This window comes from Ovis aries, chromosome 22, assembly GCF_016772045.2.
Source record: "Ovis aries strain OAR_USU_Benz2616 breed Rambouillet chromosome 22, ARS-UI_Ramb_v3.0, whole genome shotgun sequence".
Lineage (NCBI taxonomy): Eukaryota > Metazoa > Chordata > Mammalia > Artiodactyla > Bovidae > Ovis > Ovis aries.
In genome coordinates this window covers 51,338,969-51,364,408 of record NC_056075.1, presented here as the reverse complement: position 1 = coordinate 51,364,408, position 25,440 = coordinate 51,338,969, and the positions used below count along the sequence as shown (strand labels likewise).

General features: G+C 62.9%; 2 protein-coding genes across 2 annotated transcripts in view; both read right to left on the bottom strand.

Moving 5' to 3' along the window:
• Positions 1 to 1,326: 1,326 nt before the first annotated feature.
• LOC132658401 (scavenger receptor cysteine-rich domain-containing protein SCART1-like) lies at positions 1,327 to 9,147 on the bottom strand. The gene is given in 10 exon segments (XM_060404597.1): positions 1,327 to 4,255; positions 4,258 to 4,357; positions 4,434 to 4,723; positions 4,726 to 4,749; positions 4,858 to 5,161; positions 5,510 to 5,840; positions 5,951 to 6,107; positions 7,155 to 7,463; positions 8,573 to 8,703; positions 9,047 to 9,147. Coding segments are annotated over 10 exon segments (1,965 nt in total). The 3' UTR covers positions 1,327 to 4,037.
• A 7,901-nt stretch (positions 9,148 to 17,048) lies between these two features.
• The window catches only part of LOC114110296 (scavenger receptor cysteine-rich domain-containing protein SCART1-like), a 29,520-nt gene continuing 21,128 nt past the window's right edge, over positions 17,049 to 25,440 (bottom strand). The window contains 11 exon segments of the mRNA XM_060404596.1: positions 17,049 to 20,489; positions 20,883 to 21,020; positions 21,715 to 21,750; positions 22,069 to 22,382; positions 22,464 to 22,967; positions 22,970 to 23,038; positions 24,766 to 24,972; positions 24,975 to 25,045; positions 25,047 to 25,074; positions 25,151 to 25,359; positions 25,361 to 25,439. Of these exon segments, the coding sequence (XP_060260579.1) occupies positions 22,738 to 22,967; positions 22,970 to 23,038; positions 24,766 to 24,972; positions 24,975 to 25,045; positions 25,047 to 25,074; positions 25,151 to 25,359; positions 25,361 to 25,439 (893 nt within the window). The 3' untranslated portion in view covers positions 17,049 to 20,489; positions 20,883 to 21,020; positions 21,715 to 21,750; positions 22,069 to 22,382; positions 22,464 to 22,737.

Here is a 25,440-nt window from a genome sequence, read left to right as displayed (position 1 = left end):
ATGTTGCAGGGGTGTGTGGGCATGTGTGTACATGTTGTGGGGTGTACGTGTGTGTATATGTTGTGGGGGATATGCCTGTCTGTATATTATGGGGGGGTGCACACGTGTCTATGTTATGGGGGGTTGTGTGCATGTATGTTATAGGGGTGTGTGTGCACGTGTGTGACTGGCGTGAAAACTCTACAGATCACTTTGGAGCAAAGCTGAAGTGCAGCTGGCTCTGCCAGGGTTGGAGAAATGTTTGCGCCAAGATGGAGCACAGGCCCTGGGTCAATGCCAGGAAGAGTCCAGAAAGGCAGGCTGACCCCTGGACATCAGCCCAGCTCCAGCAGAAGAGCCACAGAGCAACAGGGCATGGATGGGCCCTGAGGATGCGCTTCAGGGGAGGGCTGAAGGTGGGAAGACCAGCTAAGAGCCTGCGGAAGGTGGCCAGCCAGAGCCGGCTCTGGCCTGACCCTCCTTGAGATCAGGCTTTCCTAAGCCACTCCTCCCCCGTCCACTTTTCCTATAAGAAAGAGGGAGTCTCACAGGCCTCCAGGTGAGGGCAGATGGCGCAGCCCACCTGTCCTTGGGCCTCTGAGCTCCTGGTGTTGCCCTAGCAAGACTACTCTGAGGATGGGCAGAGGGGACCCCTCGAAGGTGGGCTGCAGCCACATTCCAGCAGGGACAGGAGGGGCATGATGACAGCGGGGCTGCAGCCCCTGCCTGAGTCGGTCCTGAGCTGCCCAGCGGCACCAGGAGCCCCCTGCCAGCGCTTGGGTTTGCAAAGTCCTCACCCTGGACCTAGTGGAGTTCCCCACCCACTGGAGCTCCAAGGTTCCTGCACGGCCACCTTTATCCCCAGAGCAGGTTGGGGACGCCCCCACGGGACGTGGACCAACCAGGCCACATGGTTGGCACCTCAAGAATCCAACACACGCATACATACACACACATACACACACATTTACACATGGACACGGGCACACAGCACTCACACACTCACATCGTCACCCATCACACTCACAAGTAGACCCAGCAGAGCCCATGTGTGCCTCCTGGTCCAGGAGGGGCTGCAGGAAGAGGGCCTGGTGATCCCAAGCCCCGCACTGTGAGACTCTTGTGCCCCAGAGAGCCCAGTACTCCTCACAGCCACGTGGAAGCTTCCTGGGAACAGGGGCACAGAGCAGTGGGAAGGATCACCAACCCGGGTAACAGTCCCGACTGGGTAGGACACTCCCACCCACCAGATCCCCCTTACTTCAACTGGTTCCCATCCCTCCCACCTGTCCGCTCACCCCATGGAGGGGCAGGCGGAGCCCCCGACCACTCACCCCATGGAGGGCAGGCGGAGCCCCCAGACCACTCACCTGCACAGCGCACGCCCGCGTCCTCCTTGTGCCCGCAGTCTCCGTGGCCCCATGGCTCCGCTGGGCAGCCCCACAGCAAGGCCTCACTGCCCCGGCACCCCACCTCATCCAGCCACACGGGCCCCGAGCCTGGTCAGAAGGCGGCCCCCGCCAGGGCGTCCACAGCCCGGCCGCGCCCCAGCTGCTGGCACACGACCTCGGCGTCCGCCAGGTCCCAGGAGTCGTCACACACGGTGCCCCAGGAGCCAGCACGCCAGAGCTCCACGCGGCCGAGCAGCAGCCCTCACCCCCGCACACGCCCAGCTCGCCCTCCTCTGCAAGAGGGGCCTGGGGTCACCGGGGGGCAGGACCCGGATGGGAGAGGCTGGGGAGCCGGTTGCGGGGGAGAGGGGTACCTGGGCAGCTGCCCATCGAGGAGCAACTGAGGGCCTCCCCGGAATCCTGCGTCGTCGTCCCTGATGATCCTGCTGGATTTAAATAGCGGTCCACCGGCTGTCAATGCTCAGAGAAGCTTCAGAACAGAGCCTGTGGAGCCACGTGAGCCCACGACCCCCAGACCCGGGTGAGCGGCAGCCCCTGTGGATGCCCTGTCAGGACACCGAAGCTGCCTCCAGGGCCCCCAGAGTCTGCCACCTGCAGTCAGCGGCAGGGCCCACCTGCACAGGTGACTCAGACCTCCTCTCCACGGGGGCAAGAGCGCGGGTGCCAGGGGGCTGAGGGGCACTGCCACAGCGTGGAGTTCCGCAGCTGGCGGCACTGGATGTTGTCCACCCAGGAGGTGCCCAGGCTACTGTGCACCGGCCTGCTCTCCAGCCAGCCCTGCTCCCCACAGCCCAGCTGCCAGCAGATGACGGACAAGGAGGCGCCCTTCAGGGCGTGCCTGCACACGGCCCCCCAATTCCGTTGTGGAACACGTCCAACCACCCAGCACAGGGCCTGGCGCCACCTCGCAGCCTCGGGGCCACTGACTCTGGAAGACAAGCCACTCGGGTCAGAGAAGCTCTGAAGGAGGAGGCCAAAACCAGGGGCTCCCAGCACCAAGACCCATGCCAAGCTAGGGCTTCTGACAGCCAGCTCACAGCCACCCCACATCCCCATCCGTCCCCACCCAAAGGCGGGAGCCGCTGCCTACAGGGAGCCAGTTTAAGCCCCAGCCCTAACACTGCAGTCCCTAGTAACTCAACTGACTGTAGAAACCCGTCCCTGGAAATCGCTCAGATACATAATAACCCTTTTAAACAACCGTCAACATTCAACAACAAAAAGGGAATTAGCCCGCTCTCCGAGTTTGTCACTGGCCCTGGCTGGTCAGCGCCCAAGTACTGTCTTGTCACCCTGGAGCGGCGAAAGCCCAGGAACGAGGGGTGTGTTAAGCCGACTGTAATATTTCCACATAGTGGAGGAGGACACAGCCCTCTGAAAGTAAGTCAAAAGGGCCCGTAATGCCTCAAAAACACACACACGGGGATAAACCGAGGACCTGCGACACGAACTGCATCTGACGGGACCGTAACGAAGTGAAATACGCTTAGAAAACGAGCGGCAGGAATCACACCTGCCACAGAACAGCAGCGGCCACTCAGACCCCCGCCTGTCCCTGCCCCCTCACCAAGCCTACTCCCAGCCCTGGATCTGGGCTGACCTCTGACCTTCCACCACCCAAGTGCACGGGGCGAGAGTGACCGGTGCCCGCTCCACGCCTGGGCCTCATGAGCACCTGCCTGCCTGCCTCTGATCCCCCCTGGGGACCCCGCTGCTGCCAGGCCGAATCGGGACGGCAGAGTCCCCACCCCCGCCAACAGCCGGGCCCCCTGCAGAGGCCTGCCCGCCAGCAAGCACCAGCAGCTGGCTGAGGAGCCCAGAGGAAGGGCCTGCCTCCAAGGGCAGAAAGACCAGGAGTGCCCACAGAGCAAAGTGCGGAGTGGACAGCGCCTAGAGCCCTCTCCCGGGAAGCAGGACGAAAGAGCAGAGCCCCGACCCCCGCCAGATGAGTGACAAGGACGGGCGAGCCAGAGCAACAGGCCTGCGACTTGAAGAGAAACGATGGCTGACGTAGAAGCCGTCACCTAAGACACGCAGGGGAGCTGGAGAAACCGTTCCTAAAGCACAGATGGGCACCAAAAGCCAGCTGAAGAGGCCGGGAGGCCACCCGGGGTGCCCACCCCTCCCAAGGGTTTCCCGGAGATGCCAGAGGACGACGGAGGCGCAGACGCCCCCAGCACGTGACAAACCCCCGCCACTGAGAATGTCGCACCCAGGCCAGACGCACAGAAAAAGCCTCAGGGATGTATGAGCTAAGAGCAAGCATCTTCCTACCACGCCTCGACAGCACTCCGGAAAGAAGCCGTCCCGCACACTGCCATGTGCATCAAAGTCAGCACTCCAAGACAGGAAGCCTCAAGTGCGAATGGGCGGCGGCTCCCGGCAGCAGCGGAGAAAGGCCCCCACCCGTGCCGCCCCACAGCGAGCAGAGCCCTGCCGCCCGCCCCCCACCCAGGGGCAAAGGAGGGGCGCCAGCCAGCATCCAGCGGCAGCGAGAGGGCCCTGCGGAGTCAAGCGTGCAGTTCTCACACCGGCAGAACAGCGCGGGCCGTTTCCGGGCGACCCCAGGAAAGCGCTGGCCATCACATTACGCACCAACACAGCGAGACCCCGGAGACCCAGCGGCCCTGGGAGGGCACTCGGGTCTCAGCACCCACCTGAGCAGAGGACACCGGCGTCCTCCTTGCGGCCGCAGTCGTGTCGGCCCCAGCCCCGCGACGGGCACCGCCACAGCGCGACCTCGTGGCCCTCGCAGGCCAGCTCGTCCGTCCAGATGCGCCCGGCCCCGGGCCCGAAGTGCGCGGCCCCCGGGGCGCCGAGCGCGTGCCCGCAGCCCAGCTGCCGGCAGACCACCTGGGCGTCCCCAGGTCCCAGCCGTCGTCACACACGGTGCCCCACTCGCCCGCGTGGAGCAGCTCCACGCGCCCCGCACAGCGACCCCGCGGCCAGGCGCACCTGGAGGCTCCCTGCGGAGGGAGAGGCCAAGTCAGGGCGCGGCGCGGGGCCCCGGGAGGGGGTCCTGGGGGCTGAGCCCGCACTCACCCGAGCACAGACGCCCGCGTCCCGCGACGCCCCCGCGGACACCAGCGGGGCCGCCGACACGCCGCACCGCGTCAGGCGGGGCTCGGTGCCCGCACAGCGCACGCGGCTCAGCCCCAGCGGCACCGCCCCGCGCGCGGGCGCCGCCGCCTCGTAGGCTCGCTCCGCCGCTGCGCAGCCCAGCTGCCTGCACACGACGGCCGCGCCGCGCGGGTCCCAGGCCTCGTCCAGGACGCGGCCCCACACCCCGTCCAGGGACACCTCCACGCGGCCGTCGCAGCGGCTCTGTCCGCCCTCAGCCGCAGGGCGGCGGGGAGACCTGGGGGCGGCGGGCGGGACCCGGCCCGGCCCGGGCCCAGGACGCCGCCTCCCGGCGCAGCCCCGTCCGCTCCCGGCCTCCCCTCCGGCCGCGCTCGTGCTGACCCACCTGAGCAGGCGGCGGCGGCCGCATCGCCGGGCCTACAGGCGGGCGCCCCCAGGGCGCTCAGGGCGCAGTTCCACAGGCACGGCTCCGGCCCCACGCAGTGCACCTCGGCCGGCCAGAGAGCGGAGGCCCCGCCGCCAAAGTGAGCCCCCGGGGCTGCGGCCGCCGCGCTCCCACAGTCGAGCTGGTGGCAGAGGACCGTGGCGTCTGCCACGTCCCAGTGGGCGGCGCAGAGGGGCGCCCAGGCCCCCTGGACCTGGAGCTCCACGCGCCCCTCACAGGCGCTGCTGCCCTTGACCAGCCAGAACTCTGCAGGGGGAAGGGGTGTCGGCGTCGCTCCACCCGCCCCCTCAACCGAGGGCCCTGCTGTTTCTTCCCTTCACACCCAGGGTGGGGCTCCCGGGCCCCTTCTCTGCCAGCTCCCCACCCGCCTCAGCGGCAGTGCCCAGCAGACACGTGTGTGCAGGGCTCTGTGCTGGCCTTGGGGTCACATCCCTCTGTCCCCAAAGCCTGCTCCCTCTCCTCAAGGGGAAGGGCTCACCTCCTGGCAGGAGGCCCCCTGGAGCTGCGCCAGCTGCATCCTGAGAGGGTGGGGGCAGCACAGAGGGGGCTTTCAGGGAGGGGCAGGGCCCAGCCTCGGAGCCCCCCTCCCGGCCTCACCTGAGCACCTGAGCCCCACATCCTGGTCGTGCCCACACCGGTGCCCCGGCCCTCGAGGGCAGTGGAACAGCAGGGACTTGTTGCCCGCACAGCGGAAGGCCTCGGTCCACACGAGCCCCGAGCCCTGGCCAAAGTGGGCGCCCTGGGGTGTGGACACGGCCACACCACACTGCAGCTCCTGGCACACCACGTGGGCAGTGGCCAGGTCCAGGTCAGCGTCACAGACGGTGCCCCAGGTCAGGCCACGCCTCACCTCCAGGCGCCCAGCACAGGAGTGCTCGCCACCCGCCAGCCGGGCCTCCGTGTGCCCGGAGGCGCAGAGCGTTCACACCTGCCTTCCCTCCTCCGCGTGTTCTCGGGTACTCCCTCCCACCCCGGGCCCCCCAGCGGCTCCCCACACCCACAGTGGTCTTTTCTTGCATCCAGTCCCTCTCACAACTCCCCGGGGCCGTTGGAGGCCCTGCCTGGCCACACCGGTGGTCTGCAGCGGCCACAGAGCAGTTGTGCCTGCCCCTCCTGGACGGCCGTGTTCCTGTTCCTCTCCCCCAGCCAGGCTGCCTCTGAGCACTGCATGGTGACAAGTGCCTCTGAGCCTGCGGTAGCAGGCGGAGAGGGTGACTCCCAGCAGGCCTCCCGAGGAGCATGGGCCCTGGGCTGCCAGCTTCTCATCCCATCCAGACCAGCGAGCCCTGCGCTGTTTTGTTGGCTCAGGCAGTTGACTGAACTCCGAAGCTGTCTTGTGTGTTTCCAATAAGCCCCAATTACAGTTGAAGTTAGCCCAGAGATTCTCAAAGCTGGCTGCACCCTACTCATGCGGGAGTGTGTTGAAAAATCCCCTAAAGGTTCTGATGGATTCTCCCCACGTAGGGCCCAGTGGACCCCCGGAGACAGTGATCCCTGAGCACCACAACGCTGGTCATGGTTGCACCTCCTGGAGAGAAGGGCCAAGACAGGCGCCAGCCGGCTGCCCTGCAGCCACTCTTGCTGCCCCCGTGGCTGAGGCTCTGGATGCCAAGAGCCATGAGCACAGACCCGCCACACCCCAGCACTCACTGTGCCCAGTGGGTGAGCCTGGGCATGCTTTCTCATCCCTCCCGCCCCTTTCTTTATTGAGGTCACTGGGGCTGACCTGGGCCATTGCTTGAGGTCAAGGTTGGGCACCAGCCAGCCTCCTCCCACCCCACCTCACCTCCCAAAGCAGCACCCTAAACCATCCAGCTCTTCCTTTAGAAACGAAACTAGCACTTTCAAAATTCCATCCTGCACTGATTGCTTGCTGGCAAGGCCTTCAAGCGTGTGCGTGCAGCAGGAGAGCGACCACTTACATGGCTCAGGAGCCTCTCGGAGGAAACTGCTCCCTCTGTTAGAGAACCCTGGAAAGGCCTAATCCGAGGGGGAGGACCGTGGCATTTCTGGGGAGAGTCCTCTTCCTCCCACAGCCTCCAGGAAGCATTCCTAAAATCATGAAACATTGGGCACCAGTTCTTCATCGAGAGGTCACCCAGCTGACCCTACAAGGGGACACAGAGACCAAGAACCTCAGAAGTTATGGGCAGCCCCAGGTCAACTGGGGTTAGGCCGTGGACACCGGATCTAAAGGGTCGCAAGGGCTCTAAAGGAGGGGGAAGCGGCCTTCTTACCTGAGCAGATCACCTCACCATTCGAGACACAGGGCTTGAAGTTTGCCCAGTTGATCTTGCAGTTCAGGACGGTCGGCTCAGAGCCCTCACAGGCAACAAACTGCTGCCCCTTTCTGGGACCTTCTGTCTCTGGCGGGGGTCTGGGGGCCTGGAGCATCGAGCCACACCCCAGCTCCTTGCAGAGGATGGTGCCGGCCTCGACTGACTGCGGGTCGCAGGAGGTTAGTGTCTGGTTGGAGTGCTCCAGCCCCGGGACGCCAGCGCAGGGGCTACTCCCACCCACCAGCTCTATCGCCACCTCCAGACCCCCTGCAGAGGAGTGTCAGAGAAGGAAGGCGGCCGCGTCCCCGGCCCTGCAGGTTCATCGCTCAGGCTGCAGGGTTCTTGCCTGCTCCCTGGGGACTGGGTCCTCCCCGTTCCTCACGGCCGAGCTCCCAGGGCCCCCGGCCTGGCTCCTCCACTCTGTGTCCAGAACAGTCCCCGGGAGTCCTGGCTTTGCCTCCGAGATCCTGCACCAGACTTTCAGCACCCACCCCTGCCCTGCACCTGAACGTTCTGCCAGAGGAGGACAGGATGCTCACCTCCCCCACCCGATAAACTCCACTTGCCACTCCCAACCCCCGCCTTGTCCAGAACCCCAGTGCCACCTCAGGCTTGGGCACAGAGAACCCCATCACCCATGCTGTGACCCCCCCCTCACCCCCGTGCCCCCGCAGCCCCCCTCACCCAGCACCCACACCCACTTCCTGTTGCTTATTACTCTTTTCTGAAAGTCTGCACTCCCACCCCCATCCTTGACCCCACAGCCCTGACTGACCCTCCTTGGAAGTGTTGCCAAGTCTGCATGCAAACCACCCGCCTCCCCGTGCGGGTCTTCCTCCACGCACACACTCTGAGCCTACGGCTTGATGGGTGTAGGCAGATGTGTCCGCGTGTAACCACCACTCAACCAAGACCCAGTCTTTCCAACCAAGACCCCCCTTCCGAGGGGTCAGGAGCCTGGCAAGAATCGCCCGCCCACTGAGAGTGTCAGGCTCGGCTCCCTGCTGAAACTCCGGGCGCCTCTGAGCGCCGTTCCACCAGCCAGGCTGGACTAGCATCTCCCCGACTCCCCGACCTGTGGAGTGGGAATCTCATCGCCACTCTCAAGTCATTGGCCTGCAGGCCACATAGATGCGAGCTGCCCACATGGACACTGCTCAGAGGGCTGGGAAACTCCTGAGCCCGGGCCCCAGGCCACAGGCCCTTCCTGTGCTTCTGATAGCTGCGCACCCAGGGCTGGTGGTCCCCGCGACCGTGGCACCGGGGCCCCTTCCCTGCCCGCTGGGAGCAGGACTGCAGGGTCACCTCCTATTCCCAGGTCCAGCACAGGCCCCAGTGCGAGCGTCAGAGGGGATGCGGGCAGGGGCAGCCCGCACCCACGCACATCACGGCTGGCAGCCAGTCGTGCAGACAGGGCCGAGGGCCCCAGGCACCCAGAGCGCACTCCTGGATGGAGGTCAGGCCGTGCAGCCAGGGCTGAGCCATGATCTCAGGGCCCGGGACCTCCCTGGGGGCACCCAAGGGGGCCCCACAGCCCAGCTCCCCGCAGACCACCGCGGCCTCCGGGAAGCCCCAGGTGTCTGTGCCTGCGGGCCCAGCTGTCCGTGGTGGCGGAGCAGCAGGATCCCATTGCAGTGCGTGACGTGAAGGAAGACGGCCAGCTGCTCCTCAGAGGCTGCTCCTGGGGGAGATGCAGGCTCCAGTCAAGGAGCGCCGTGCAGACCCTGCCCCCAGACCAGAGGGGTCTTTCCAGGAGCCCAGGAACAGGCCCCCCAGAGGCCCAAGGTCCTTTCATGGGACAAGTACAAACCTGTTCTGAGTGAGGTCCTAACACCCGCAGCAGCACTGACCGTTTCGGGGCCTCCGGGCTGGCCGTGCTGGGGTCCTCCTGCCCCACCCCCGACGCCTGCATCTTCATCATAAAGGTGCCGCAGAAGGAGCCCCGGGGCATCTGCCCCGACTCGGGCTGGATCCCTGGGGCCTGGGGCCTCTGAAGCAGCGTCCAGGCCCTTCTTTCCAAACCTCAAGGCTGCCACCTCCACCCCCAGAGGACAAGAGGGCTCTGAGAGCCCACCACGGGGCAGGCGAGGACCAGGCCACTGTGACCTCCCTCCCAGGGCTTTCCTAGCAGGAGAGGGGAGGGACTCATGGTCCCTGATCTTCCTGGAAGAAGGCAGGACATGGCTCAAGGGGGCTGGGGAAGCACGGGGACCTCATGAGGGCAGGCTGCGGTGGCTTGCGGGATGGTGCTCAGGCCCAGACGAGGGTCAGGGAGAGGGAGCAGGTAGGTGAGCATCCGGGGACCTCAGGTGTGGAAGGGACCAGCAGCAAGGGGCCAGAGCAGGACACAGCACTGTCTACACTGCCCCCAGGGAGGAGGGCCCGTCCTCCCTGCCTGCCCATCCAGGTCACCAAAAATCTGCTCACGCTCCTTCACCCAGCTCTCCAGAGATGGCAGGTGCACACTCACACACGTGTGCACAATCGCTTGCACACTTGAGAGGATTCAGAATCCCCTCTGTCCCTGTCTTGACTCAGAGGATAAAATCCCTCCCGAGGCGTTTGCTGCCTGACCAGGGCAGCCGTGCGGCCAGAACCCATCTGCAGCAAGGCCAGAGGGAGCGCCAGCCCCGCCCTGGCTCCGGTGAGAGGGAGGCCGGCAGTGCCAACAGCTGGAGGAACGCCCGCCCCTCCCGGGTGGTGTGCTGGGGCACCCGCGTGTCTCCTAACAAGGCCGCAGCCGGAAGATCGGGCTGGGACACACAGCTTGTGCAGGAGGCCTCTGTGGACAGGAGCATCCCCCCGCAGTCCCAGCCCAGAGAAGGGCAGGGGGTCAGCCAGGTCAGGACATGGGGTCAGGGCAAAGCCGGCTGGGGCCACCGCTTGGCACTGCGGAGGCCTTAGGGGCCTTCCTTGAGATGAGAGGAGACTGGCTATCAGCCTGAGACTCAGAGAAGGAAGACTGAAGGGCTCCTGGGAGACCAGAGAGGCCAAGAGAGGAAGGTTGGGAACCGAGGGAAGCAAAGCTCAACCCGACCCCTCCCCACCTCACGGACCCTCCATGGCTCCGGGCCCCCGCACAGCGGGAGGAGGGGAGCTCCGGGCCCCACACAGCAGGAGGAGGGGAGCTCCGAGCTCCTTGGACCAGATGCTGGAAGCCTTGCGGGGGTTGCAGGGTGTGCATGGGGGCGACGGGCAAAGCGGGGCGCCGGGGAGGTGGCGAGATGAACCGTGTTGGAGGAGATCCCAGACGAAGCACCCACGGTGGTATTCTTACCAACAAACAGCATTTTTAAGTCATTCTACATCGTGAAACATTTCAAGAACCATGATTAGTCACAAATGCCAGGACTGAGGCTGGACCCCTGGCACAGGGCATGGGAGCCCGTTCCAGCCACACCCAGGGCCAAGCAAGGCCCACCCTTCCCAAGGCAGCCCATCTGTGCTGCCCTTGGAGTGGGAGCAAGACACTCACCTGCGGGAGCAGCCTGGAGGGTGAGCACAAGGGGCCCGCACACCCCCGTTACCCTGTAGGTGCAAGGAAGGTGGCCCTGGGCGGTGCCTCCATCTGGACGAGCACGCCTCCGGGCAGAAGGTGCGGCTGCAGAGGCCTCAGGGGGCTGCCCCGGTCACTGGGAGGTGTGCAGCTCTGCGTGCTTGGCACCACCAGGGTGCAGATGGGCGAGGTCCCTGTGCCCCGGACAACACCAAGCAACAACCTAGAAAGGCAGCTCCGTGCCCAGTGAGTTACCTGAAGTGGGCGTTCCTCGGCCCAGGTGGCTCGAGGCCTGCCCGGTACGGGCGGCTGAGTGCCGGGAGGGGAAAGCAGGAGTGTTGCTGTGCCGGGAGTGAAGGGACGGGAATGCTGAGCCCGAGGCCGTGACAAAGCGGAGAAACCAGCACAGGCCGAGAAGGCAGGCCCCGTGGAGGCCCCGTGCCCCACGGAGGAGGGCGGTGCTGCCAAGGTGGCAGGGGCAGGCTGACAGTGAGGGCAGAGGGGAGACAGCGCACGTCCGGGCGGGGACGCTGGGAGTGGGCACTGGACCAGTGGGAGGAGGGGCTTTGGGAGACCCAGGGAGGCTGCCACCCTAAGTTGAGTGGTCAGGGAAGACTCGGGAATAAGGACCTGAAGAACGGAGCTGGAGCGTGTCATAGGGAAAAGCTTCTGGGGCAGAGGGAGCCGGTGTCAAGGCCCTGGGGTGGGAGCACCTTGCCTGGTCCTGCAGCAGCCGGGGCCCTGGGGCTGGGGCAGGGCAGGGGCAGGAGAAGGCACACCGAAACGACTGACCTCCACCCGGGGGACAGGAGGCCTGGGGGCCTGAGAGGGCATGAACAGTGTGACCCTCCCTCTGGCTGGCAGAGGAGAGACTGCAGGGAGGCTGTCTAGGAGGGCAGGCGGGGGCCCTGGCCAGGGCTGGGCAGGGTCATGGCAGGAAGAGCCCTTTTGCAAGTGAAACTGCCCACATCCACCAGATGTGACGGGGGAAGACCTGCAGGTGGACCAGGGACTGAAGGAGCGGAGGCGAACTGCCGCCAGAGACAGGCTGCTTTTGATACGAGGCTGGATTTTTCAAAGATGAGATTATTTGTGTTTGCACTTCGTTCAGTCACTTCAGTCGTGTCCGATTCTTTCCGACCCCGCGGACTGTAGCCCGCCAGGCTCTGTCCATAGGGTTTTCCAGGTAAGAATACTGGAGTGGGCTGCCATGCCCCCCTCCAGGGGATCTTCCCAACCCAGGGATGGAACCCCCATCTTCTGCGTCTCCTGCACTGAGGGTGGACTCTACCAGTGAGCACTGGGGAAGCCCAGCATTCGGTTTACCAAGATACAGTTAGCGTGCCGTGAACTCGCCATCAGTTAGCGTGCCGTGAACTCGCCATCTGAAACCGTGAGCTGCAAGCTTCGAGGGTATTCACAAAGCTGCACTATCACCAGCGCCATTTAATTCCCCAACGGAAGCCCGTGCCGTCACCCCCCAGCCCCTCTCCTCGCTCGCAGCCCCGCGCCTCACCTGGCCTCTGCCCCGGACTCGCCGAGTCCGTCTGTCTCTCCAGATGGAGGCGTGCAGCGCGCAGCTTTCTGCGTCTGTCGTCGAGCTCCGTGTGTTCAGGGACCATCCTGCTGTGACGTGCGCCCGGCCTGTATTCCTTTCACGGCTGAACAGCATCCCACTGGGTGGATGGGCCGCCTCCCAACTGTCAGTTAATGGCCACTTCTGGGTGTTACGAATAACGCTGCTGTGGGCCCAAGTCACTGTACGAACACGCATTTCCACTTCTGCTGGGCGTGCACCCAGGAGTGTGACGGCCGTCACGGCTGGCCTGAGGCGGCCTCTGAGGCTGGAAGACTGCCTCCCAGAGCAGCTGCACCGCTCACGTTGTCGTAGCCCCGCATTTCGGGACACAAACTCACTCAGGAGGACGACGCAGACAGTGGAGCGCAGTTCATTACACCGGCGGGCCCGAGGCAGAGTCTCCTCGGAAGAGTTCGGGAAAGGTCTAAAGACACACCGCGCGTCCATCCACCTCCCAGAATCCCTCTCGCCAGCATCCCTCTTGGCTGAGCCATCATTCTGACTCAGAGTCCTTCCTGCCGGCACACGCATCACTCAGCCGAGAGGGATGCTGGCGAGAGGGATTCTGGGAGGTGGATGGACGCGCGGTGTGTCTTTAGACCTTTCCCGAACGCTTCTGGTTGGTGGTGGCTTATTAGTTCCGTGTTCCTCACCAGGACCTCCTGTCATAAAACAACTCATGCAAATGGTTGCTATGGTGCTGGTGGGTGGGCGGTGTCAGTCAGGTGCTTCCCCTAACACTCTAAGCCAAGGCCCCAACCAGATTTTGTGAAAACCTTATATGCCTTAAGTGTGCGTGCCCAAACCCACCTCCCCAAATTCCCTGAAACTAGTCTGAACGAAGGAAAAGACAGATACAATCAAAGCTAACGCGCGATTCTACGCCTTAAGCCCAGGTAGCTAGAGTGGACAGTTATCAATAGGCCTGTGGTCACACCCCAACAGGCATAATAGGGTGTATGATTCTATTCGGTTACACAGATAATTAGGGTATTCTTTTAGGCTGCCGAGAGTCTAGGTAGGAGCCCTGGAGCTCTTCCTTCCGGGGGCCTGGTTTTCCAGTTGCTACGTCGTTTCCATAGATACCGGGCATAGAGCTCAAAGTCCACAGTCCGGCCCAAGATGGAGTCCTGCTTTCAAACGGAGCCTGTTCTGTCTGTTTCCTCCTTCAACATGTCTGCCTCCCGAGTGTGAGGCTCTGATTTCTCCATCTCCTCACTAACACCTGTCAGTGTCCGTGCCTTTTACGACAGCCCCCAGTGGGTGTGCAGTGGAGTCTCCGTGGTTTTGACACGCTTTTACGACGGCCCCCGTCGTGGGTGTGCAGTGGACGCTCCTGAGATTTCCTCTCCGGCTGATGACGGTGAGCATATTTTCATGTTCTTGTTGCCCGTCAGCACATCTTCTTTGGCGAAATGTCTATTCAGGTCTCCCACCTAACTTGGAATGGGGTTCTCTTTTCACTGACATGTTGTAAGAGTTCTTTACCTTTTCTGGACACTTGACTCTTATTAGGCATGTAATTTTCAGATATTTTCTTCTATTCCAAAGGGTGCCTTTTCACTTTCTTGAGATTGTCCTTTGATGCATAAAAGGTTTTAATTTTGATGAAACTCGATACACCTTCTTCTTGGCTGTTTAGCCTTTGGGTGTCATTTCTAAGAATCCAGTAAGTCAAGGTCATGAAGACTTACCCCTATGTTCTCCCTAAGAGTTTTATGATTTAACTTTTAAATTTAAGTCTTTGATGTGTTTTTTCTTTTTTCTTAAACTTATTTTAAATGAAACAAAGATGAATATTTTTAATGATAAGAGGTACAATTCACAAAGAAGATAGACATCATAAACCATACACGCCTTAACAACAAAGAAACAAAGACACATAAAGCAAACATAAGAAGAAATACAAGGGAAAAGAAAAGTATATAATCATAGTGAAACGTATTAACATTTCTCTGAGAAGATTTTATCAAGCACAGGAAAAATAAGAATGGGAGCATCTTGAATGATGTTGACAGGGTAAAGGCGGGAAGGCCAGGTGTCTCCGAACGGAGGAAATAGGCTGCAAGTGCCAGGCATTTTTGCTCTCTCTCTTAAGTGGCAGGAGGAAACAAACTGATGTTAGGTTTTTCCCCTTCTCTATACAAATTTAAAAAGAGGTTTCTCTTAAAATTCTGTTGCCATAACAACACCTGGTCCCACCTGAACTTGACTTTTCTCAAACCTTGAGCTGACCAACACGGTTTTCCTGTGGAAACGTTTGTCTTCAGCTGTGTCAGTGAGCTATGTATTCTGTCTTCACGTCCTTTCTGCCTAAGACTCAGAACCGACTTGACAAACCAGTATGTTTTACTCATGCAAATGTTCTCTTAAACTATGTTAATGAGACTGATTGAACCAGAGATCAAATTGCCAACATCTGCTGGCTCATGGAAAAAGCAAGAGAGTTCCAGAAAGTCATCTATTTCTGCTTTATTGACTATGCCAAAGCCTTTGACTGTGTGGATCACCACAAACTGTCGAAAATTCTTCAAGAGATGGGGATACCAGACCACCTGACCTGCCTCTTGAGAAATCTGTATGCAGGTCAGGAAGCAACAGTTAGAATCGAACATGAAACAACAGACTGGTTCCAAATAGGGAAAGGAGTACGTCAAGGCTGTATATTGTCACCCTGCTTATTTAACTTATATGCAGAGTACATCATGAGAAACTCTGGGCTAGATGAACCAGAAGTTGGAATCAAGATTGCCAGGAGAAATATCAATAACCTCAGATATGCAGATGACACCACCCTTATGGCTGAAAGTGAAGAACTAAAGAGCCTCTTGATGAACGTGAAAGAGGAGAGTGAAAAGGTTGGCTTAAAGCTCAACATTCAGAGAACGAAGCTCATGGCATCCGGTCCCATCATTTCATGGCAAATAGATGGAGAAACAGTGGAAACAGTGGCTGACTTTATTTTGGGGGGCTCCAAAATCACTGCAGATGGTGACTGCAGCCATGAAATTAAAAGACACTTGCTCCTTGGAGGAAGGGGCTGCACTGAAGGCGTCCCTGGAGGCTCAGACAGTAAAGCATCTGCCTGCAGTGCGGGAGACCCAGGTTCGATCCCTGGGTTGGGAAGATCCCCCGGAGCAGGAAATGGTAACCCACTCAAGTACTCTTGCCTGGAAAATTCCATGGACTGAGAGGCTCCTCAGAGCCTGGTAGGCTACAGTCCATGGGGTCGCAAAGAGTCGGACATGACTGAGTGACTTCACTCACTTTACTCCTTGGAAGAAAAGTTATGACCAACCTAGACAGCATATTCAAAAGCAGAGACATTACTTTGTCAACAAAGGTCCATCTAGTCAAGGCTATGGTTTTTCCAGTACTCATATATGGATATGAGAGTTGGACTATAAAAGAAAGCTGAGTGCTGAAGAATTGATGCTTTTGAACTGTGGTGTTGGAGAAGACTCTTTAGAGTCCCTTGGACTGCAAGGAGAGCCAACCAGTCCATCCTAAAGGAAATCAGTCCTGAATATTCATTGGAAGGACTGATGTTGAAGCTGAACCTCCAATAATTTGGCCACCTGATGCAAAGAACTGACTCACTAGAAAAGACCCTGATGCTGGGAAAGATTGAAGGTGGGAGGAGAAGGGGATGACACAGGATGAGATGGCTGGATGGCATCACCGACTCAATGGACATGAGTTTGAGTGAACCCCGGGAGTTGGCGATGGACAGGGAGGTCTGGTGTGCTGCAGTCCATGGGGTTGCAAAGAGTCAGACACAACTGAGCGACTGAACTCCCTACCTGAACACAGAACCTGGGTCTGTAGGCAGCTTGCACAGGTCCAGAAAGTTCAGATTGAACCTGTAGCTGAAGATGCTGGACTGTTTGCTTACAGTTCATGACCTTAGGCACTCGGCCCTCAGGGACCCCAAAGAGGTCGGGGCTGGATGCCTGGAGCGCAGAGCGGCACCCCAGCCTCCTGCAGAAGACACCCGCCTCCACTGCGTGCAAGCCACCCTTCAAGACAGGTCTTCCCGTCCGCGCCTCTCAAAGGTGCCAGTACAGGGATGCCCACCACTCAGTCCTCCGGTGGCCAGAGTCCCACCTCCACAGCAGCACAGGAGACCCCCTTCCTCACCTGAGCCCCGCAGCCGTGAGGGCCCGCTCGGCATGCAGGCAACAGGGCACTGGGGCAGAAAGGCCCTTCCCTCTCTCCCAGGACCCCAGGACAGAGGCCGCCGGCAGGTGCATCAAGCTCCCCCAGCCAGGTGCCCAGCAGCGTGGCAGGAACGTGCCCCTTGCCCTCTGGCTTCCAGAGGTTCGGTGGGCTCCCCGCCAGAGCGCAGAGGGCCGGAGGCGAGCCTCGCTCAGCCACAGGGCAGGCGGTAGGGTTGGCCTGGGGGTGGGGGCGGAGCGCCGCGCTGCAGATTAGAGGGCTGGGGCGTGAAAAGCAGCTGGGGAAGTGCCGCCAGGCCTTCGGAGAGGGCATATGGCTCAAGGTGCCGTGTGTAGGGTCATCATAACAGGCGGAGGGCGGAGGGCCACAGCCCAGGGCTCCTGGGCTTCCGCCCTGGGGGCTGCCTCAGGCGGGAGTGGGGCGTGGCTGGGAGAGTGGCGCGTCCCACCTGGGCTGCGCGGTGCTCACGCATCCACACGGGCAGCCCCGGCGGCCCCATAGCCCCAGCGCGCAGCCCAGAGCGAGGCCCATGCACCGCACGCCCTGGAGCAGCGAGCGAGGCCTCCCGCGGGCCGCGAAGCTGGGGGCGTGGCCGCCGGCAGACACCCTGCTTCCCGCCCCCGCCCAGCGGTGGGGGGCCGGCTCTGCAGCAGAGACAGGGACTCAATGGGTGGCTAGGCCTTCCCGACAAGAACGCGCGGGAACTTCGTGGATGGCGGGACGGTGCTTCTTGTCCAGGATTTTCAAAGCTTAAAAATCTAATTTCCTCCTCCATTCCACTTTGTGCCCTTAACTTCAGCCTTCCCAGGTTTTCTGCTGTATTTTGATGGCATCAGCGACATTAGCAAAGTGAAAGGCCAGCACAAACGAACATCCAAGGGCCATGTTCGGTGGGATCTCTGGAGTTGGGGCCCCGCCTTTGACACGCCTGGGGTCACTTTCCCTCAGGTGGCCCTGCTCGGCAGAGCCAGCACCCCCAGTGGGCCCTCACGGGACATCCTCCCAGCCCAGGGCCCGCAGGGCACCCTCCCTGGAGGGAGGGTCACAGCCAGGGAGGGAACAGCACCAGCCTGGCCTCTCAGGCCCTGCAGCCGCCCAAGCACAGGCCAGCGTGCGGCCCTCAGGTGCAGGAGGCGGCCTCCCGCTCGATGGGAGCCCCACCCTGTCTACCCAGCGCATCCGCCAGCCAGACACGTGGAGTGGAGCCGGTGGCGGGACCCAGGCTGGGCTTCCCGCAGAGCTGGGGCCCATGGAGGCCAGGCTGGAGCCAGGGGCCAGGCTCGTGGGAGGCACAGCCTCCTGCCCACACACACACAGGTGTGCTGCAGAATGAGCCCACGCTCCGGCGTGCCATGAACAGACAGTCTGATCCAAACCCTTAAAAGCATGACTCTCAGAGGGTGGTATCCTGGGGGAGCAGCCCAGGTGTGGCAGCAGAAGAGCAGCTGCGGGGACAGCAGCAGCCACTGGACATGCAGCGCGGGCCCGGCAGCGCGCTAGCTGCACTCTCGTGGGAAACACACAGAAGCACAGAGCGGGTGCCACGTGCTGCTGCTGCTCATGCTCAGGCCTCAGCATCTTTGGAAAGTTCTCAGTGGATGTCAGCCGAGATGCTGAGGCACTCTTTTCTGAGCGACAGAACGCATGCTTTTCATTCTCTCTCTGCCTTACGTGAGTTTTGAATGTGCATTATCTTCTAAGCAGAATAAGACCAATAAAGGTTACTTTCCAAAAGATTTGCCAGAGAACCAGTTTTACAGAGAGCAGCCTGGGCTGTCAGAGGAGTGTGGAGAAGGCGAGGGGTTTCTAGAGAAGTCAGGGACCTGTCAGCAGGCCCTTCTGTGCAGCAGCCCCAGCGCCTCCCAAACCGCAGCCTGCGCCGTGCACTGGGCCGCACCCCAGCGCAGACCTCAGGGACGCATGGACCTGCCGCAGCCTCAGTGGGGTCCCCAGTGGGCTCTACTCACAAGGTGCCTGCCTAATCAGTACCCCAGGTGGACTGAGAGAGCTGGGAGCCCACGGGGAAGAGCTCACAGTCCGCTCTGAAGGGGGTGTAACCAGAATGCCGGGGGCAGGAGAAGGGGCAGGTGCACCCCTCCTGAAGTCCCCACCCTCTCTGACTGCTGGGCTGGCACCCGTACTCTGTTCAGGCCTCACCCCACTTCCTGCCAGCTCACTTCCCTCCAACCCGGGGCCTTTTCTCCCGCTCCCAGGGCCCCCGGACGCCCAGTGCGCACCATTGAGCCAGGCCGGCCAGCTCTCCGGGCCAGCAGGCAGGCCTTGAACATGCACAGGGGAGCAAGGTGGGCTCGGACACCCAGGAAACTCCCCTGTGTGCCCCCCAAAGCTCTGTGAGGTCTGCCCTGGGGCCTGGTGACTTGCCCTCCTAACTGCACCCGAGGCGCTGCCCAGCCCTCTGGACATCAGCCTGATCACCTTCCTCATCAGGGCTCCCATCCGAGAGAGACCTTCAAGTTCACGTTCTCCAGCACCACAGTCCCTGAGATCACAGCAGCATCTCTCTTACAGCCTAAGGGTGGGGCACAGGGGAAGGGCCAGGAGGTGGGTGGCAGCAGAGAGAGGCACTCCAAGAGCCCAGCGCCAGTGGTGGCCACCGCAGGCTGGACAGGCCCCGAAGCTAAACACAGAGGGCAGGCGGGAGTCAGTGGCAGGCTGGACAGGCCCGGACGCCAAACACGGAGGGCAGGCAGGAACCAGTGGCAGGCTGAACAGGCCCTGCAGGGGAGGGAGCACAGGAGAAGTAAGCCTGGTCCTTCCCAGGGTGCTGAGGTGGGAGGTGGGAGTCCAGAAAGGTCTACACATGGGGGAGGGACCCGGTCATCTGCAAACTGATACCAGACCCGCACAGGGAAGAAGCCACAGGGCAACTAGTTCCCAGAGAGGGTGTGGGTCAAGGGGCTGCGGCCACAGGGGCTTGGTGGGGGCATCAGGGCTGGACATGCGTGGACGCTGGGGACCCTGGCACAACACCTGAGCCAGGCCAAGCAACGTCCGCAGAGGAAAGGAGGGGCGGCCCGGAGCTGGTTCATCAGGGACCCCACGCACGGGCACGCGCGCGCGCACACACACACACACACACACACACACACACAACTCAGGAGAACCGCGAGGGCAAGCGTACATGACAGCTGAAGACCCTCGGAGCCCACCCCAGACCAGGGCGAGGCAGAGAGGGGGCCAGAAACAGACCCCAGGCCGTGGTGGGCGTCTGAGTGACTGAGATGAATTATGGATGAGACATTTAATAAAACTCTTTAAGAAACAAGGAGGATGAAAGCCCCAGGCACACTGGCCTCTCCCTTGCCCTGGTCTCGCTGATGTCCCCTGGAGCCGGCTCGTGGTCAGCACGCCCCGGGGCACAGGCCACTGGGGTCTTCTTCCCAGCCTGAGGTGTGAGAAGGCCCAGGCTATGAAGAGCCCCGCCTGCACTGAGAGAGAAAGACACCTGTTGGGGACCCTCAGCAATTCCTCAGAGACCCAGGACTCCTGGGCCCTGGCTTCCTGCTCACCAGGAGGCCAGGGGGCGAGACAAGGGCGGGGCAGGGGCCAGGCTGCTGCTGGAGCGCCTCCTCCCAAAGCCTGCTCAGCCCCTCCAGCGGCTGCCGCTCGGAGGAAACCCACAGAGCAGCCCAGGGCCCCTCCCTACACCGCGAGTCTGTCCCTGAGAAGATTCTAGTCTAAGGGGGAGCCCGGCACCAAGCTGCGGCGGGAGTGAGTCACACGCACGCGGGGCTCTCCGGCTCTCAGATGTAGGGGCTGGCGGGGGCGGCGCCCGGGGCGCAGCAGCAGCAGCGCAGGAACAGCGCCACGGACGCCACGACGCAGAGCTGCAGACCCGCGGCGCTCAGGGGCGCGCCCTCCTCCGCGGCGCCCTCCTCGGGCTCGGGCTCCGCCGCGTCGTCATCCTCCTCCTCCGGCGCCGCGGAGGCTCCAGCAGCCTCGTCCTCCTCCCCCGCAGCAGCAGCTCCAATGTCCTCATAAAGGCCTTCAGAGGGCAGACTCCCCGACATTCCAGAGCCTGCAGGGGTCCCACCAGAGCCCTTTAGCTGAGACACTGCGAGCAGTGGAGCCCGCCCACAGGGCCCCTGCAGGGCGGACCGGCTGCTGCAGTTCCTCACCAGCGGCCACACGCTTCCCCAGGCACAGCGTGTGGGAGCCGCCCCCAGCTGCATGGAGGACAGAGGGGTCCAGACGCCCCTGGGCCCCTCTGTCCCACCCAGGCAGCCCTGGGACTGTGGACTCCCCCGTCTGGCCCCTCTCAGTGTCTCCAGTCACCAATAACTCGGATTTACTTCGCAGGAAGTTGCCACAAGTTGTGGCGGAGGGGCAGGGGCAGACAGGTCTCAAAGCACCCCCCCAGCCTCCCCACCCCCAGGAATCAGGGTCAACCCCACCCACCACACCCACCTACCCCTGCAGGTGCCTCTGCCCCGGAACCACTGCGCCCCTAGGACCAGTGAGATGACGACCAGCAGGGTGCCGAGGGCCAGGCCGAAGGTCATGGGCAGAGTCCCAGCCTCGAGGGCAGGTGCCAGGACCAGAGGACTGCCTGGGAAGACAGGGAGAGGAGGGTCTCCCCTGTGTGCCTGCTCCTCAGGGGCATTGTGACCCTCGGCCTGGACCACAGGAGCCTGTGGGGGGGGGGGCGGGGGGGGCCGGGGGGGCGGGGGGGGCAGGACCCAGAGGAGAGGTGGGCCCTGTGGTCACAGTGCTAAATCCAGGAGGGGGTCCAGGAGAGAGGCGCCAGGAGAGCAGCTCTTAGCGTCCTGACGGCGTTGGACTCAGACTCCGTGTCTAAGAGGACAGTGTACCGGAACCAAACCCCGCAGTTGGTAAGAGAAAGGTCCAGAAGAGAGGCCCAGCAGGTGGCCCAGCAGGGCCCAGGCTGGCAGACCCTCCCTGGGCTCTCTGCCCAGCTGGCCCAGGGCACCTGCAGAGATGAGCATCTCCAGCACGGCACTCCTGGGGTCCTGACCTCCACCCACCAGCCAGGTAGATGTGGGAGAGTCCACAGCACCTCTGAGGCAGAGCCCCTACAGGGCCCCTTGGGGTGGGGCAGAGCCCCCAGGCAGAGCCCCTTGGGTGGGGCAGGGCCCCCATGCAGAGCCCCACATAGGGCCCCTCTGGGTGGGGCAGAGTCCCCACAGGGCCCCTCTGGGTGGGACTGAGCCCCCATGCAGGGCCCCTCCAGCTGGGTTGAGGCAGGAAGGCCAGAGCTGAGGCCTGAGGAAGTGCTCACGTACCCGATGTTGAACATAGGGTGACGGCTTCTCTGTCACCTGCAGAAGTGGGTGGGATTCAAGTAGGAGCCTGAACTATCGCCAGCCAATCCCCCGGAGCAGCACCCCAGCCCCCTGAGGCTGAGACAGAGCTCATGGAGACAGCCTCTGCCCCAGCGTCCAAGGGACCAGCACGGAGCAGCCTCAGGGCTGGATTCTGCAGCACCCAGGGCTGAGGGGGCCTCCAAAGGAACCAACCGGGCACTCCATCCCCAGACGATAGGAAGGCCTCACCTACCCATCCACCCCATGTAGGGGCAGGCAGAGCCCCCGACCACTCACCCCATGGAGGGCAGGCGGAGCCCCCAGACCACTCACCTGCACAGCGCACGCCCGCGTCCTCCTTGTGCCCGCAGTCTCCGTGGACTCATGGCTCCGCTGGGCAGCCCCACAGCAAGGCCTCACTGCCCCGGCACCCCACCTCATCCAGCCACACGGGCCCCGAGCCTGGTCAGAAGGCGGCCCCCGCCAGAGCGTCCACAGCCCAGCCGCGCCCCAGCTGCCGGCACACGACCTCGGCGTCCGCCAGGTCCCAGGAGTCGTCACACACGGTGCCCCAGGAGCCAGCACGCCAGAGCTCCACGCAGCCGAGCAGCAGCCCTCACCCCTGCGCACGCCCAGCTCGCCCTCCTCTGCAAGAGGGGCCTGGGGTCACCGGGGGGCAGGACCCGGATGGGAGAGGCTGGGGAGCCGTGTGCGGGGGAGAGGGGTACCTGGGCAGCTGCCCATCGAGGAGCAACTGAGGGCCTCCCCGGAATCCTGCGTCGTCATCCCTGATGATCCTGCTGGATTTAAATAGCGGTCCACCGGCTGTCGATGCTCAGAGAAGCTTCAGAACAGAGCCTGTGGAGCCACGTGAGCCCACGACCCCCAGACCCGGGTGAGCGGCAGCCCCTGTGGATGCCCTGTCAGGACACCGAAGCTGCCTCCAGGGCCCCCAGAGTCTGCCACCTGCAGTCAGCGGCAGGGCCCACCTGCACAGGTGACTCAGACCTCCTCTCCACGGGGGCAAGAGCGCGGGTGCCAGGGGGCTGAGGGGCACTGCCACAGCGTGGAGTTCCGCAGCTGGCGGCACTGGATGTTGTCCACCCAGGAGGTGCCCAGGCTAGTGTGCACCGGCCTGCTCTCCAGCCAGCCCTGCTCCCCACAGCCCAGCTGCCGGCAGATGACGGACAAGGAGGCGCCCTTCAGGGCGTGCCTGCACACGGCCCCCCAATTCCGTTGTGGAACACGTCCAACCACCCAGCACAGGGCCTGGCGCCACCTCGCAGCCTCAGGGCCACTGACTCTGGAAGACAAGCCACTCGGGTCAGAGAAGCTCTGAAGGAGGAGGCCAAAACCAGGGGCTCCCAGCACCAAGACCCATGCCAAGCTAGGGCTTCTGACAGCCAGCTCACACCCACCCCACATCCCCATCCGTCCCCACCCAAAGGCGGGAGCCGCTGCCTACAGGGAGCCAGTTTAAGCCCCAGCCCTAACACTGCAGTCCCTAGTAACTCAACTGACTGTAGAAACCTGTCCCTGGAAATCGCTCAGATACATAATAACCCTTTTAAACAACCGTCAACATTCAACAACAAAAAGGGAATTAGCCCGCTCTCCAAGTTTGTCACTGGCCCTGGCTGGTCAGCGCCCAAGTACTGTCTTGTCACCCTGGAGCGGCGAAAGCCCAGGAACGAGGGGTGTGTTAAGCCGACTGTAATATTTCCACATAGTGGAGGAGGACACAGCCCTCTGAAAGTAAGTCAAAAGGGCCCGTAATGCCTCAAAAACACACACACGGGGATAAACCGAGGACCTGCGACACGAACTGCATCTGACGGGACCGTAACGAAGTGAAATACGCTTAGAAAACGAGCGGCAGGAATCACACCTGCCACAGAACAGCAGCGGCCACTCAGACCCCCGCCTGTCCCTGCCCCCTCACCAAGCCTACTCCCAGCCCTGGATCTGGGCTGACCTCTGACCTTCCACCACCCAAGTGCACGGGGCGAGAGTGACCGGTGCCCGCTCCACGCCTGGGCCTCATGAGCACCTGCCTGCCTGCCTCTGATCCCCCCTGGGGACCCCGCTGCTGCCAGGCCGAATCGGGACGGCAGAGTCCCCACCCCCGCCAACAGCCGGGCCCCCTGCAGAGGCCTGCCCGCCAGCAAGCACCAGCAGCTGGCTGAGGAGCCCAGAGGAAGGGCCTGCCTCCAAGGGCAGAAAGACCAGGAGTGCCCACAGAGCAAAGTGCGGAGTGGACAGCGCCTAGAGCCCTCTCCCGGGAAGCAGGAAGAAAGAGCAGAGCCCCGACCCCCGCCAGATGAGTGACAAGGACAGGCGAGCCAGAGCAACAGGCCTGCGACTTGAAGAGAAACGATGGCTGACGTAGAAGCCGTCACCTAAGACACGCAGGGGAGCTGGAGAAACCGTTCCTAAAGCACAGATGGGCACCAAAAGCCAGCTGAAGAGGCCGGGAGGCCACCCGGGGTGCCCACCCCTCCCAAGGGTTTCCCGGAGATGCCAGAGGACGACGGAGGCGCAGACGCCCCCAGCACGTGACAAACCCCCGCCACTGAGAATGTCGCACCCAGGCCAGACGCACAGAAAAAGCCTCAGGGATGTATGAGCTAAGAGCAAGCATCTTCCTACCACGCCTCGACAGCACTCCGGAAAGAAGCCGTCCCGCACACTGCCATGTGCATCAAAGTCAGCACTCCAAGACAGGAAGCCTCAAGTGCGAATGGGCGGCGGCTCCCGGCAGCAGCGGAGAAAGGCCCCCACCCGTGCCGCCCCACAGCGAGCAGAGCCCTGCCGCCCGCCCCCCACCCAGGGGCAAAGGAGGGGCGCCAGCCAGCATCCCGGCAGCGAGAGGGCCCTGCGGAGTCAAGCGTGCAGTTCTCACACCGGCAGAACAGCGCGGGCCGTTTCCGGGCGACCCCAGGAAAGCGCTGGCCATCACATTACGCACCAACACAGCGAGACCCCGGAGACCCAGCGGCCCTGGGAGGGCACTCGGGTCTCAGCACCCACCTGAGCAGAGGACACCGGCGTCCTCCTTGCGGCCGCAGTCGTGTCGGCCCCAGCCCCGCGACGGGCACCGCCACAGCGCGACCTCGTGGCCCTCGCAGGCCAGCTCGTCCGTCCAGATGCGCCCGGCCCCGGGCCCGAAGTGCGCGGCCCCCGGGGCGCCGAGCGCGTGCCCGCAGCCCAGCTGCCGGCAGACCACCTGGGCGTCCCCAGGTCCCAGCCGTCGTCACACACGGTGCCCCACTCGCCCGCGTGGAGCAGCTCCACGCGCCCCGCACAGCGACCCCGCGGCCAGGCGCACCTGGAGGCTCCCTGCGGAGGGAGAGGCCAAGTCAGGGCGCAGCGCGGGGCCCCGGGAGGGGGTCCTGGGGGCTGAGCCCGCACTCACCCGAGCACAGACGCCCGCGTCCCGCGACGCCCCCCGCGGACACCAGCGGGGCCGCCGACACGCCGCACCGCGTCAGGCGGGGCTCGGTGCCCGCACAGCGCACGCGGCTCAGCCCCAGCGGCACCGCCCCGCGCGCGGGCGCCGCCGCCTCGTAGGCTCGCTCCGCCGCTGCGCAGCCCAGCTGCCTGCACACGACGGCCGCGCCGCGGGTCCCAGGCCTCGTCCAGGACGCGGCCCCACACCCCGTCCAGGGACACCTCCACGCGGCCGTCGCAGCGGCTCTGTCCGCC